The 15501-nt window shown below is 58.7% G+C and overlaps 1 protein-coding gene across 1 annotated transcript in view; it reads left to right on the top strand.

Moving 5' to 3' along the window:
* The window catches only part of MAP4 (microtubule associated protein 4), a 63857-nt gene that overhangs the window by 47388 nt on the left and 968 nt on the right, over positions 1-15501 (top strand). Inside the window, exons 8-16 of the mRNA XM_023745467.1 lie at positions 1403-1524; positions 2576-2791; positions 4828-5011; positions 5605-5664; positions 5772-6064; positions 7206-7319; positions 8778-8870; positions 13283-13364; positions 14516-14628. Coding sequence (XP_023601235.1) covers positions 1403-1524; positions 2576-2791; positions 4828-5011; positions 5605-5664; positions 5772-6064; positions 7206-7319; positions 8778-8870; positions 13283-13364; positions 14516-14628 — 1277 coding nt within the window. The remainder of the gene's footprint in view (positions 1-1402; positions 1525-2575; positions 2792-4827; positions 5012-5604; positions 5665-5771; positions 6065-7205; positions 7320-8777; positions 8871-13282; positions 13365-14515; positions 14629-15501) is intronic.

Below are 15501 nucleotides of genomic sequence, written 5' to 3'. Positions count from 1 at the left end.
GACTGAAGGATCCTGGGTTCAGTTCCTGTCCAGGGCATGTACCTCGGTTGCTAGCTCTACCCCTGGCCCTGGTCAGAGGTAACCAATCGATGTGTCTCTCTCACATCAATGTTTCTCTCTCCCTCGGTCTCTCCTCCCTTCCTCTCTCTCTAAAAATCAATGGAAAAATATGCTTGGGTGAGGATGAACAAACAAAAGACCATGATGTTTGCTGTTTTGCAGGCATATGACTGCATCGCTACGATGCACATTTTTAGAAGTTAGATTTCTGGATTAGAATGTATCTGCACTTGTCATTTTCAGAGATACTGCGGGAATGCCCTGCAGATGAGTTCCATCTCATACACGTCCCAGCAGTGCATGTCCTCATATTGTCCCCAGCAGTTACTTTCCCATCTCAGAACTTTTGATAATGTGTTAGGTTAAAAGTAGCATATCTGGGTAGTTTTAATTTTCATTTTTCTTAAAGACTGGACATAGTTTCTTACTTTCAAACGTGATTTGTATTTCTATAAACTGTGTTCATATTCTTTGGCCATTTTTCTACTGGGTTGTTGGTCTTTATAGGAGTAGTTGACATAATAATTTCTTGGTCTTTGATGTGAAGTTCTCATGGTGTTTTTCCCTATTTATCACTTGCCTTTTGACTTTTTGTTATTTTGGCCTCATTGAAGGTTTTTTATTTTCTGTGGTCGAAGTTACTTTTGTGGCTTTTGAATTCTGTGGCAATTAGAACGGTGTTCCCTGTGCCCAGGCGAAATGCAGGGGCCTTTTAGTGCTTTCCGGGGGCCCTGTTGAAATCTGGAGGAGCCTCCGCAGTGCAGTGCAGCGGTGCTGCGGGCAGAGCCCAGGGCTGGAGGCTGCTTCTGGCCGGGTCTGGTTTCCCGGGTCTCCTGCCTCGCTGGGAATCTGGGTCACTGCCGGAATCAGATCGCGCTCAGCTCACATCCTCTGCACAGAGCTTCCCAGGGAGAGGAAGTCAGGGGAGGACATGCGTGATCTCCTGGCACGCGGCCCATCTGTGCAGCCTTTATTCCGGCAGATACACGAGGAGCCGAGGGCTTGCCCTGTGTGCTCTGGGAGTTGGTGGTTGGGCGACAGAACCCTGTGCCTATCTGTCTCCAGGGAAGGGAAGCCAAGCTTGAGGGCCATTTCCTTCCCTTGATCATTTGTGCAAATCCCACTTAGGTTGCTCCCCACAGGGACAGGCTGGCCGGATCTCTGGAATCTGAACTCCTCCGTCACCAGGAGGGGAACGTGGGAGTCGTGTCCACCTTTCAGCGGCACAGCCCTGCGGGCTTTCTTCAGAGCGAAGTGCTAGTTAGTTGTCTGTCTCTGCGAAGGCTCGCATTTTTGAAATGGGTGTGAGAACCATTTGTTCAGCATGACTTCCTCCCCTCAGGAACAGCCAAGCCAGAAGAAGGGCCAGCTGCTGCGAGCGTGACCGGAAATGACATCACTGCCCCTCCAAACAAGGAGCTCCCACCAAGCCCCGAGAAGAAAGCCAAGGTAGTTGCCGGAATGGTGGGTTATCTTTGACTGCTGTCATTTTGTTGACGGTACCTTCAGCTATTATTGCTTGAATTGTGAGTGAAATTTCTTTTTTCTGAGTTGTTAGTCTTTTCTCAAATTTGGATGTGCTTAATATTATGGTAAGATTAGGGTAATATTCCCATTTTACCATAATGGCCTAACTCAGACCTTAATATCGCTGCCTTTGACCCTATTGTCTTGAGTATCTGTGGAAATGTTCTGTAGAGGTTGTTTCTGCTTCTCAACAACAGCAAAAGGAATTGCAGAACTCTTTTTCAATAGTCTAGCCCCAGCCGGTTTGCCTCAGTGGATAGAAAGTCGGCCCACAGACTGTAGGGTCCCAGGTTTGATTCCGGTCAAGGGCACATACGTTGGTTGCAGGCTCGACCCCGGCCCTGGTCAGGGTGCATGCAGGAGGCAACCAATTGATGTGTCTCTCTCACATTGATATTTCTCTATCTCTCACCTCCCTTTCACGCTCTCTAAAAATCAATGGAAAAATATCCTCGGGTGAGGCTTAACCAAAAAAAGAAAAGAAATAGATCCTAAAATCTGCATTCATGAAAGGGAACACAAATTTTTAAGGTGAATCATAGCTTCAGAAACTAATTGGTACTAATCGCAAAGTTCAAAATGCACACTTTCGTGTCGTCTTAAACAGGAAGCTGATGTTGCCTCATCGAGGTGCAGGTAATGGTACGTAGTCACCTGCTGGTCGCTTTTCCACAGAATTGTCACAGCCAAGGAGCTGGTTAATTGTTTAAAGCTACCACTGAATTCACTCGCAGCTGTCCAGCTGCTGGCGTTTGTGGCAGGTCACGAAGAAACAGTGCCCAGTTTCTTCTCTGTCCTGGTGCCTTTCTGCTCTTTACTGAACTCAGAAAAAAGGAATGCTGATTTTCAGTTGCATCTCCTCATTGCTTATCATTTTGCTTTGAATTGTGCAATTTATACTTTTTTTACATTTTGTTTTTATTCTTGTCTGTGTGTTTGATGTTGGCCTGTTTAAAAAAAAACAAAACACCAACAAATCAACTTAAAGCCTTTGGCCACAACTCATCCTGCAAAGACTTCAACATCGAAAGCCAAAACACAGTCCACTTCTCTCCCTAAGCAACCAGCGCCCACCACCTGCGGTGGGCTGCCTAAAAAGCCCATGAGCCCCGCCTCGGGCTCGGGGCCCGCTGCCCCCCCCAAACGCCCCGCGGCCACCACCGCCAGGCCAGCCGCCTCGCCTGCCAAGGACGCCAGGCCCAAGGTAAGTGTCGCCTGAGCTCTGCGCAGGGCAGGCTCCCGCTGGTGGGCCTGGGGGCCCTGCGGCAGCTCCCCCACCTGAAGGCCTTGTGCTCGGTGCCTTTCCCTGCCCGTGGCGGCCGTGTTCCGTCGGCTTTGGTTTCTCCTCTCGCCCAGCTCCCCTGACTCTTCGCTGTTCACACACTCGTAACCAGGTTCCCTCTCCTTCCCACATACTGGAATTTTTGCTGTAATTCCCGCATCAAATTCCCAGCCGGTTCCCTTTGCCCTTCCCTTTCCTCCCCCTGCGGAAGCGAACTGACCCTCTCCCTGTGGGTAAGTTCTTGCCCCTTGCCCTAGCAGGCCCCGCCGCGGGGTAACTGTCTTTGCTTTGGGCATTAGGCCACCTCTCAGCGGGCTGCGTGCGAGGCTTTTCCGTGTTCCAGGTCACCCACACATGGTCGCCCAGAAAACGGTCAGTTTGGTCAGCATTCGCTTCCCAGAGTTCCTCTAGGACAGTGGTTCTCAACCTCCCTAATGCCGCTCCTCATGTGGTGGTGACCCCCAACCATGAAGTTATTTTCGTGGCTACTTCATAACTGTAATTCTGTAATTTTGCTACTGTTATGAATCGTAATGTAAATATCTGATATGCAGGATGTATTTTCATTGTTACAAATTGAACATAATGAAAGCATAGTGATTAATCACAAAAACAATATGTAATTATATATGTGTTTTCCAATGGTCTTAGGTGACCCCTGTGAAAGGGTCGTTCAACCCCCAAAGGGGTCTCGACCCACAGGTTGAGAACCACTGCTCTAGGAGGAGGGGCGGGGAGTCTGTCTGCCTCCACAGCTCATGTTACGTGAGAAGGGCCTGGAGATCAGCTTGATGTCCTTTCGGGTCATCCTGGGAATAGCCTCCATGTTGGTGTCTAAGTGCCTGAGTCTAATCTTGTAAAGAAAACTGGTGGAACCTAAGAATTGTGATCCAGGTTGAAATCCTGGCCAAGAAACCAAGAAATCCTCTCATAGACGAGGGATGATAAGATTTCCGCAGTGAAGCTTTCTGGTCCTCACTTACCCAGTTGACAGCTTTTCTTGATTTTTAGGAAACAGTTCCTACAAATTAGAGGGAAGAGGGAGCTTCTCTTGGAGCTAAAGGTCTGGGCCCCCTGGGCGTGTGGCGTGGCTTCCTCTCCGGAGTAACATGGCACACAGGGCACTCGCCCTGTTCCCGGGGGCCAGGCTGCCCTGGCTCCTTCGCTTCCTTGCTAGTGAACCGTGCCCAGGCCCCAGGGAACAGCGACCAGGCGCCTGTGCACTGAGACCACTCCGCCTTCGGTCCAGCCGGGACACCTGTGCCGCTCATCCCCCGCTGGTCACCTCGGGCTCAGACGCCCGCCCTCTGGTCCCGCCCTCCCCTTTCTCTGAGCTGCCCTGGAGATCCTCTGTCCCTGCCCCCTGTGTGCAGACAGGAACTGAGCCCAGAGAGGCTCGGGGTTTTGCCCAAGAACACACTGAGCTGGGGGCCGACGGGCCAGTGTTCTCCCCTCTGCAGCCCTGGCCTGTTCAGCACCCACAGGCACATCGAAGCCAAAAGAACGAGGCTTTGCCTGGGCGTCTGTTTGTTCATGTTTATTGCTGGAAGTATTACATAGGCCCTCCTTTTGGACTGGACATCATTTAAAATGTTTGTTCTGTTTATGTGTTTGTTCATCGTTGGCCAAGCACTTAATCCGCTGACTACATCAGCACTTAATGCGGTCGAGCCTGAGGCACGTGTGTGAGGGGCACTCTCAGGGCCATTCGTTCTCAGCGGGTCAGGGCGGCTGGAGGTCGTGCGCTCACTGTTCCTGGACCCCATCACCCAGCACCCTAAGGGCCAGTGTGTCCGTTGCCTGGAGGACTGGGGTCCTGGCACCAGGTGTATTTCCTGTCAGTAGCTGCCAGGTCCACAGGCCCGTGTTCTGGTTGTGCATCTGTGGAGCCCCCTTTGGCAGGACTTGCTGGGGCTGTTGCTGACATGCAGCTCTTATTCCCACTTTCCTGCTGTCAGCCTGTGGCAGAGACGAAGGTTCCCGAGAAGAAGGCCACGCCGTCCAAGCCAGCCTCTGCCCCGGCCTCCAGGCCCGGCTCCAGGAGCACCCAGGCCGCTCCAAAGGCCCCCTCGGCCGCCTCTGTTGCCTCAACTGGGCCGAGCAGCAGGAGCGCCCCCACGCCCCTGCCCAGGAGGCCTGCTGGTGAGTATGGCCCCCTCCTCCCTGCGGGGACCAGTGGGGAGGAGAGTGGAGATGTGACTGGGCCCCAGCCATAGCTCGGCCAGCGCCACGTGAGCTGTGCAGGTCTGTCAGTCCTGGACGGGTGTGTTGGCAAGTGGCAGCCGTGGTCTCCATGGGAGGGTAGCAGGCAGGTGCATTTGGGAAAACCGTGAGTGGAGAGGACTGTCCTGAATTATGGGGAGACTTCCCTGTTCCTGCCCCGGCGTCTCCATGGTGCCAGCGCAGTGCAGCCACGGGCCTCCGTGACAAGCATTAGGCCGTTCCGCTCCAGAGGCCCATGCTGGTCGCCTGTTTCTAAGGCGCGTGGAAGGCGTTGTCAAGACCAGGAAAGAAGGAGACCAGATGGCGGCCCTTGTGCCCCACGGCGGGCGTGGCTCCATGTGGTTGCCTGATACACTGCCCTCCCCAGAGGCCATCTCAGCCCCTGGCGCAGCAGACGTTCAGTAACTGTTGAATGAATGAATGAATGAATGAATGAACGAACCTCAGGATTGGACGAGCCATTCAGTAGGTCCGTTTGTACAAGTTGTATTGAGAGGTGTACGTCTGTACAGGCACCAAGACGGAGGGAAAGCCTGCCGACGCCAAGAAGACAGTTACGAAGTCTGCACCAGGTAAGGCCCCCCCACTTGGGGCCCTAACTTCAGCCCCCACGTCTGCCGCGGCTTTAAGGCTCCTGTAGGCGCTCCCCTGAACCCTGGTCTCACTCCTACCTTCGCAGCTGACTTGAGTCGCGCAAAGAGCACCTCCAGCAGTACCGCGAGGAAGAGCGCCGCTGGCCCTGGGGCGGGCTCGCCAGCCGGCGCGGCTCCCAGTCGCGTCAAGCCCACCCCCGTGTCTCCCCGGGCCTCTGGGACTCTTGCCGTGGACAAGAAGCCCACGTCGGCCAGGCCCAGCTCCTTGGCCCCCAGACTGAGCCGCCCGGCGACCAGCGCTTCCACGCCTGATCTGAAGAACGTCCGCGCCAAGGTCGGCTCCACGGAGAACATCAAGCACCAGCCTGGAGGAGGCCGGGTGGGTCCGGGGACCGGGTCCTCCGCATGCTGGTCCCCACGCGTGTCCGCACCGCAGCCCGGGCACCAGGGAGCGGCCGGCAGGGCCTGGGCTTGGAGCTGGGAGGGGTGGGCCGAGTGCTGCGCCCTGATTGGAATCAGGGGCTCCTGTTGTGTGTGTGGGTTTAGGCTTACAGTTTCGTTTGGAGACAAAAGGTTCTACTTGACAACATGAGCAGAGGAGACTCTGGGGCTGCGACTGGTTTGTCCTGGGTCTCGCCTGCCCTGTGAGCAGCAGGAGTGTCTGTGGAGGGTGGGGGTCCTGGTGGCCGTGGCTGCCCCACGAAGGCACTGCGGTGGAGTGGAGTGATGGAGCAGGCCCGCGGGCCTTTCTGTTTGCGTCCGTCCTGGCGTTACTTGTTAACTGTCAGCAGCCAGGGCGACTTGGTGTGTGAGAAAGGTGGTGGCAGGAGTCCACTGCCCAGTCCCTGAGTACAGCCTTGTCACCTGCATCGCCTCCAGCCCTTCTCCGCCACCACCCCTGAGGGCAGGACACTGACCTGGCTTCAGTCCCCAGCTGTTAAAAAATTGAAGCGGGTCCAAAGTGAGGCAGAGTCTGCTGCCGCGGGAAGAACCTCCCGCCAAGAGGATTGGCCTGGGGCGAGGGCCTCGGGCCGGGCTCTGGCAGCCCCACCAGGCCTCCCGTCCCGCACACCCCTTAGGCTCTCCCGCGCAGCGTCGTGGGGGCGCTGAGGAACACACTCCGGCGGTTCCGTTTTTCTGTCCCACAAACCTGCAGGGCGTGACGCGCACGTTTCCGGTAGTGGCTCGCTGTGACCAGGGGTGCGTGCGTGGGGCAGAGAACGTTTGGGTGGGAGGACATTGTGGTTGGAAAGCCATAGCCCCGGCCACGCTCAGAGCAGAGCAGCTCACCGAGCCCCCGCCTGCCGGTCTCCGTGATGCTGGCTGCTCTTCTCGTGGCTCCAGCTTTGATCTGCAGCTCCTCCCTCTGGCTGGTCTACCTGGGAAATGGGTGTTTTTTCCCAGGAGCAAGGGGACCTGCTTCTGCCTGGCCTGGATTCGAGTCCCAGCCTTCTTTCCCTCTTGGCATTTGGGCTCTTGTCCTCTTGTTTTGAAATTGCCCTTCCTTTATCCCCGTCTAGGCCAAAGTAGAGGAAAGGACAGAGGCAGCAGCTGCAGCTCGAAAACCTGCCCCTCCCGCGGCCACTAAGCCTGCTGGGCCGGGTGCGAGTGCACAGAGGGCACCTGCGGGGAAAGTGAGTGTCCGGGGACCTGCCTCTTGCCGGTCAGCGCACAGCCACGCCCTCCTGCTGCCTCTCCTGTCCCTCCACCAGCTCCGTCCTCTCCCTGTGCCTCCTTCTTCCTGTTTCGCAACAGAAAAAGTTTTTATCAACCCTGAGAGTTAACACTTGGGACTCATTAGTGCTTTGGGGACTATTTATTCAGCTGGATCTACAACTTTCAATCACTTCCTTCACACTGACCTTGATCTGACGTCCAGCTGTTACCCGCGCGCGCACACACATACTCACACACACACACACACACACACACACACACTCACACTCACACACACACACACTCACACACACACTCACATACTCACACTCACACTCACATGCACACACGCACACACACGCTCACACACTCAGCACCGGGTTCTTCCGCAGTGAGACATGGCACTGGTATCTTCTGGCACCTGGAATCCCGGAGACCCTGTGCTTTAAGCTGAACTAGAAGGCCCCTCTCATAACACTTCTGGGTGTGGGGATGGCTTGGTTTGTCCTGGCTCCCCAGGTCACGTCTTAGCAGAAAGTTAGGGTGCTCATTACAGTGGAAGCCCACCCAGCACGGTGGCACGCCAGCTGGAGGGCAGAGGCCAGCTGGCCCTGCAGGTTCTTTCCCTCCGCCTCCGCCAGGCACAGGCCCTCCTGCTGTGGGACCTCTGCCCGGAGCTGCGCAGCCGGGTGGCCTCTGGCCGAGGGCTCAGCCCAAGGACTCTGTACATCAGGCGAGAGGAAGGCTGCACCGCAGCTCCTGGGTGACTCCTGGGGTCCCTGGTGCAGACCAGGGTTTATTGGGAAATGTTTGTAAAGAAGCAAGAAATGGCGAGGTATTTGGGTTAGTGTTTGTCAGCGTGATTTCTCTACTCCGTCGGGAGCTGCATCATTTGCAAAGGGCTTCGTGAGGAAGCTGCTGGAAAGGAAGCAAGGAGGGAGGGTGTCCAGGACTGTGCACGGCACGCCCAGCGCTGGTGTCTCAGATCTGTGCCCGGGAGCCCACTGCCCAGTGCTTCTCCCAGCGGCCGGGCCTCCCCAGTGGCTCTGCTGCAGCTGCTCCAGACCCCAGGCTGAAGGGAAGTCCCATCCCTGGGGAGGGACTGGCCCAGATGAGCCCCAGGACATGCCCCCAAGACCTCAGGGAGGGAGCAGGCAGGGGCGGCCGTGTGCAGGGAACCACAGCCCAGCCCCCACCGAGCAGTGGTAGCGCCAAGTAGCACTTCCCCCCAACATCTGCTCTGTCCTATGTTGACTGTCCGTCCTCACCCCTCTTCCTGCTCCTTCAGGCTCTGTGCTTCCCCCAGCTGTTCTGCTGCAGGTGGGGCGGAGTTTTAACCACTCTCTGTTGGTCATGTGATTGCGTGTGGGCTCACTGTGCCCTGTGTCAGTAACCAGCCCTCTCCCCTGTGTTGTCTCTGTTCTCTGACACTCCAGGTCCAGATAGTCTCCAAAAAATTGAACTACAGCCATGTTCAGTCCAAGTGTGGTTCCAAGGACAATATTAAGCATGTCCCTGGAGGCGGTAATGTAAGTATCAGCCTGGACTCTTGGGCCTCGGCCGCCGTGGGGCACACTGGGAGGAGCCCCCCCATCTGTGCCATGGGCGCGCGCAGCCTGGCCAGCGCCGCCTCAGGAAGCGGCTAGCAAGTGGGGCTGGTGGGCCAACCCCCCTGGCGCCATTCCCTCACCCTCTCCTCAGCCCTGGGTGGGCGCCTTGCTGCTCCTCCAGCTGCATCAGAGGCCGGGCCGGGCACGGGCCGCTCCTGGGGGCCCACCTGCCTGCCCTGCCCGGAGCTCCCCCACCTTCCCTCTCCTGCTCTTTCTCCTCTTCTCCTGACCTCCTCTCTCTCGTTTCTACTCCTTCCCCCACTTACTCCTTTCCTAGTTCTTTCCTTTTTAGTCCCTTTTCCTCCTCTTTCTGTCCCTTTCCCTGTTCCACCCAGGCATCCTTTCTGTCGCGCTGCTCTTCCGTGCCAGCCGGGACCTGTGCTGGGGAGTCGGGGAGCAGTGTCTGTCGGTCATGTGTGAAGAGCGCCTGTGTGTTTGCCCCGTGTCCCTGCGACAGCGCAGGCAGCGGGAGTCTGAGCTGGGGGGGCGCTGGGGGGGTCATGGGCAGCCCTGCCCTTCCTGCTCCTCCACCAGCTTCAGTCCCGCCCCCAAGAGAGCCGTCCAGCCTCGTCCCTGGGCTCCTCACTGTCCCACTGGACTGAGTCCTGCCTGTCACCCTTTTGCTTTCCAGGCTCCGTGCGCTGCCCCTTGGGCCCTGCCATCCTGCCCGTGGCCTGCAAGCACCCTCGCGGGCAGCTGTCTGGGGAGGAAGGCAGCCGCTGTGCCCCTTCTCGCCCCACAGCCCCCTTGTGGCACCTCCTTCCACGCCCTCCCCCCAGTGGGGCCTCGCCGTGTGGGCAGGAGCCATGGCTTTGCTTCAGGTGGGGGTGGGGGTAATTGGCCAGACCTTAGCCAACCTGGTGTGGGATCAGCTGAAGTGGGCGACACGTGTTTTTTTTCCTTTTTAAATATATTTTATTGATTTCAGAGGGGAAGGGAGAGGTAGAAACATCAATGATGAGAATCATGGATCAGCTGCCTCCTGCACGCCCCCAGCTGGGGATCGAGCCTGCAGCCCGGGCCTGTGCCCTTGACTGGGATCAATCCCGGGATCCTCCAGTCCACAGGCTGAGGCTCTATCCACTGAGCCATACCATCTAGGGCCGTGGGCGACACTCAAAGGTCTGCCCTCACTTTTCCTCTCAGCCTTGGGCCTGATGAAAACAGGGCGAGCAGGGTTTCAGAGGGAGCTGGTGTGTGTGTGTGTGTGTGTGTGTGACACACACAAATGCACTATGTATGTTGTGCGGTGTGTGTATGAGCTCTGGAAATCATCGCTGTTTACCTGTCACCTGCTATGCTCTTCACGCTTCCGACACATGGCCTCAGCAGCCTTTCTGGGGTGTCCTTGTGTAAAGCACCTCCATGTGGGGAGACGTCTGTCAGCAGCTGTTTCCGGGGGGACCCTGAGGGTGGGCATCGGGCTGAGGTGCTCTCGCCCCTCCTCCTCCCTCGGGAAGCCAGCGGTCAGCATGTGGCTCCCCAGGGCAGGCCTGTGTGCAGGCGGACGCTCCGCCACAGCCCTCCCCTTAGAGGTGCGGGAGTTCCCGCGGGGCGGGGCTAGCTCCACTACCACCCCCCACAGACACACACCCCCCTGGGGCAGAGCCGGGGGGGGGGGGGGGCAGGAACTTAGCAGCTACTTTTGTGGGTGATCCCACCTTTAAACTTTGCAGCCGTTTTAATCCCATTTCACCCTCCGAGGAGGGGATGTCTGTTCCTAGACCTGCCGGCAGGGTCACTTCAGTAGCAGCACTGACATCTGCGCTGGGCCCCGGGCGTCACCCCAGGGGCAACAGCACAGCTACAGCCAGGTCCCGTGGCTGGGGGCTTGGTTGTGTGAGAACACGGCTGTCAGGCTCCACTGGGGAGACCTGTGGGCTGTCGGGCTCCACCGGGGGACCTGTGGGCTGTCAGGCTCCACTGGGGGGACCTGTGGGCTATCGGGGTTCACTGGGGGGACATGTGGGCTGTTGGGGTTCACCGGGGGCGCCTGTGGGCTGTCGGGGTTCACTGTGACCTCTGGGCTGTTGGGGTTCACCAGGGGGACCTGTGGGCTGTCAGGCTCCACCGGGGGGACCTGTGGGCTGTCAGGCTCCACCGGGGGGACCTGTGGGCTGTCGGGGTTCACTGTGACCTCTGGGCCAGCCTTTGACCATGAGAGACACACGTCCTGGGCCGTGGAAGCTGCACGTGGAGGGCGGAGAGGAGCCGGGAGGGAAGGGGTGGTGGGTCCTCCACGTCCCCGTGAGGCAGCGGAGCCACGTCTCGGAGGCAGTGAATCTTTAACAGCCTCTCATCGTAGACGTTTCCAAATATACACAAAAGTCACCAAATGGAAAGTGAAACGGGCCGGCTGTGCCTTTGCCAGCTTCCTTTGCTTGTGGCCAATCTCCATTATTCTGGGCCTGGTCTTAGGTAACTCGCCCGTGTGCGAACCTCCCCGTATGTAACTAAGAGGAAGTCTGCCACGTGCGCGTGTAGGAGACCCACCCTGAGCATCGGGATCGGCCGGGCCGTGAGCTGTGACGATGCTGGACGCGCCGGGTCGCTCAGGCTTGGTTCCGCGGCCCTGTGAGCGCCAGCGGCCGTCCTGGAGTCTGGGTTCCGCTGATGGTGCCCCATTAACACGCTCCTTTACGCTCCCATTTTCTCGATGTCGATTCAGGTTTACATTTTGTTACCACTCTGTTGCTGTTCATCCTCACCCGAGGATATGTTTCCATTGAGTTTTAGAGAGAGTGGGTGGGAAGGAGGGAGGAAAAGAGAGAGAGAAACATTGATGTGAGAGAGACACATTGATTGGTTGCCTCCCACACATGCCCTGACGGGCTGGGGATTGAACGGAACCCAGGTCTGTGCCCTTGACCGGGAGTCAAACCCACAAGCCTTGGGTGCGCAGGCCGGCACTCTAGCCACGGAGCCACCAGCCAGGACTCTGCCGCCTGCGGTAACCCTGCCACGGTCGTGTGGGTCCAGGAAGCATGTTGTGTCTTGTTTTTCTGGTCTTTTCTCTCGTGATGTCAGCGACGGATGCCCAGCACTAAGCCCCTGAGTGCATAGTAACTGGCTGGGATATAGCTGTCAAGTGAAGGCACCAGGTGAAGAAGTGGAGGGTTCGAGGGCAGACCCGTCGAGGAACCTGTGGGCTCCACACTCGGGTGAGCGCCCGGCGGGCGGGCGAGTGCCTGGGGACGCACGATGAGCTTGTCTGAAGCAGCTGCCTCACCTTCGGCCGAGAGTCCACTTCCCGCTGGTCCCGTTCAGGGAGCCGTGCGGCCTGTGGCCAAGATGAGACAGCGGGCGGTGGTGGTGATGGCGGGAGGTGCTCTGTGAAGAGTGGCTGAGTTCCTGAAGCCCTTGGTGTCCAGTGCTTGCTGGTGCCCGCCCCGGAGGCCTGTGGAGAAGGCAGCCTCTGAGGGCGGGGCTTGCGGGGCTGGGGCAGCATGGGGGGCTCTAGAAGCGAGGGCGACGGCTCAGGCAGGCAGCCTCCATGCTTCCAAATCCATTCTGTGTGGGCGCTGGGGGTGGGCAGGATGGGTGGGAAGACAGTCACTACAGGTTGTCTCAGGGCTTAAAAAGGCCTCTCCTCTCCGCTGAAGGAAAACGTGTGAAAGGGTCTGAATGGAAGAGTGAGGCTCAGCAGGCTGCTGGTGTGGGAGTTGCTCAGCGCCAGGCCCGGGCTGTGGGCGGGGACTCTTCCCCTGGGAGACCCTGGTTCCTGACACAAGGAAGACAAGGCCAGGAGGTGGGAGGCGGTGGGTGTGCCGAGAGCCAGGCTCTTCCGCAGAAGCAGGGGCACCTGGGGTCCCACGTGGGGGTTCTGTCCATGGAGGTTCTTTCCCAGTTCAAAGACGTGCTGCCGCCTGGTGCCCCGGTGCTGCTGCACGGCTCCTGCACGGCAGGCCCGAGGAGTCTGTTGGCCTCTCGCCTCCTATGTATGTCGATGGTAGAATCTGTGCTGTCAGCCTGCAGGGGGAGACGCATGGAAAAGAACTGGAAGGAAACGGGCCAGAACTCTGGGCAAGGAGTAGATGGACCGGGTTCGAGGTAGAGCAGGGGGTGGCTCAAGAGAGTGGGATCCAGAAAAAGGGGAGGAAGCTGTCTGGCGGTGGCCTGGAGAGGGCGGAGATGCGCGTGGAAACGGGTTTGGTCTGGCTGCACGCGGGGAGCACTTTTGGAAGGTGACCCTGACCTTGAACAGACTAAGCTAGGAGCTCAGGAGGGAGAGAAGACACTTGAACTTGGATGCAAGGATTTCAGAGGGAGTGGCCTTGGCCTGGCATGTTCTCCCTCTGAGGCAGCGTTTGTGTTGGTCGCCTTCTTCTCAGGTTCAGATTCAGAGCAAGAAGGTGGACATCTCCAAGGTCTCCTCCAAGTGTGGGTCCAAGGCCAACATCAAGCACAAGCCGGGTGAGTCCCTCCCGGCCCGGGTGCGCGGCCAGCGGGGGTCACCCTCTGTCGGCCATGGCACAGGGGTCCTGGCCCTCAGGGAGCGGGGGGAGCGGCCGAGTCGAGGCTGCGTTTGCAGGGGCCTCGTCTGGAGGACGCTCTGTGTGCGAGGTGCCGCTGACCAGGACCTGGGAGGGCGTTCCTGGGCTCCGGGGTGGGGCCCCAACGGTGCAGCGCCGGGCACACCGCTGGCGGGTGCGGGCCTCGGGCCAGTCACGTGGCCGGCTTAGGTGACAGCCAGGAGCTCCCTTCCTCTCGTCCGTGGTAGAACGATTCCATTTACAACGATGGAGATGGTCAGCCCCAACCAACTCTCCTTCCCCTCCTCCATCGGGAACCCTCTGGGGAGACCTCCCCACAGGCCGCCTCGGCTGGAGTCAGCTTGGCGGGAGGCGGGGGCTCGGCGTGGAGGACCCTGGCCATGTGGGAAGCACCGGGTCAGTGTGTGACGTGAGCTGAGAGGAAAGCCGCCTTCCTAGGCTTCCAGGCCGTGGGGTGGGCTGACCCTTGACCCTGCGACCCCCTGGGGCCCCTCCCCCGCTTAAGGGCTCCGGATCCTGGTGCTGGCCCTGCCTTTTCTCAACTCACACGCCCTAGGCCGGTGCCGCCTTTCTTGTCGCTACAGTGTGATTGGGTGAGACGCTGGCTCTGTCCCTCACTGGTTGGTGGTGACTTTGGACAAGTCGCTTCCCAGCTCAGTGCCAGCAGCTGTGGGACAAGGGCCCTGTCCCTGGTGGGTGGGTGTCATGGGCAGACAGGAGGCCAGTGCACCCTGCACACAGTCAGGGAGGTGCCACCTGGCACCCTTAGAGGCGCCTCAGGCTGTGCCTGCGCTCCGGCCCGGCCAGCAGCTGTGCGCGGGGGACGGCCTGCTCTGCGGAGGGGCTCCCTCTGCGGGTGGGTGGGCCCAGCCTGGCCGAGACGCGCAGCCCTGTCCTGACAGCCTGTTCGCGGTGCCCCCTTGTCTGCCCTCAGCCCCTGGGAGCAGGTCCGTGTCCCCGTTTCTGCATCGAGCACTGAGCCAGGCCTTGGCCACCTGGGGTTCCGGGCGCGGCTCCCGGCCGGCCCGCAGGCGTCTGGGCCCTCAGTGACCGGTGCCCTCTTGGTTCCAGGTGGAGGGGATGTCAAGATCGAAAGTCAGAAGTTGAACTTCAAGGAGAAGGCCCAGGCCAAGGTGGGATCCCTGGATAACGTGGGCCACCTGCCCGCGGGCGGGGCCGTGAAGGTAGTGAGTGGGTCCTGGGAGGCCGAGGCCGGGAGGAGTGGGGTGCAGGGGAGTCTGGGTCCCAGCAGGCGGGCCTGTCGCCGCCCCTCAGTCTCTTCAGAGTCATGTCTCCCCCACACAGTGCCGTTCCCATCGTCCACCATCAGTCCTGGGCGAGGCAGGGCGGTGAGACCCCAGCGGGGACAGACCTTGTCCTAGGCCAGTGATGGCGAACCTATGACACGCGTGGCAGAGGTGACACGCGAACTCATTTTTTTGGTTGATTTTTCTTTGTTAAATGGCATTTAAATATATAAAATCAATATCAAAAATATAAATCTTTGTTTTACTATGGTTGCAAATATCAAAAAATTTCTATATGTGACACGGCAGCAGAGTTAAGTTAGGGTTTTTCAGAATGCTGACACGCCGAGCTCAAAAGGTTCGCCATCACTGGCCTAGGCCATGGCCGCCTGCCTTGTTGGACTCCTTTCAGTCACGTTCAGAGGGACGTGGGCTGGGCACAGGCCACACAGGCGAGTGGTCTGCACGGCACACAGTCCCCGCTGCCTCTCGGGGCTGTGGATCGTGGGCCCCGCCTGGCTGCATGCAGCTCCCGCCCACAGCAGGCCTGGTGGCCCGGCCTCTGGAGGGACCGCGGCGGTGAGCCCTTGCTCCTTGCAGAGCGTCCCCATTGGACTGGCTGGGCCTCTCCTCCCTGCCCCTCCTCTGCCCTCCCTCCCCCCTCCCTCCACAGTCCGGTAAGACCCTCCTGTGCCAGAGGCTGTCTCCTTCCTATCATGTCATCGGGGTAGAGGGCCTCGCCTTCCAGCTTCTGTGCTTGAGGGTGGTGGCAAGGGAAAGGAGGGAAGAGAAGGGACCAGCAGCTGCTGT

The sequence above is a fragment of the Myotis lucifugus genome, unplaced genomic scaffold, assembly GCF_000147115.1.
Source record: "Myotis lucifugus unplaced genomic scaffold, Myoluc2.0 scaffold_547, whole genome shotgun sequence".
Classification (NCBI taxonomy): Eukaryota; Metazoa; Chordata; class Mammalia; order Chiroptera; family Vespertilionidae; genus Myotis; species Myotis lucifugus.
Note: the sequence above shows the minus strand (reverse complement) of the source record. Positions and strands in the feature narration are given on the sequence as shown.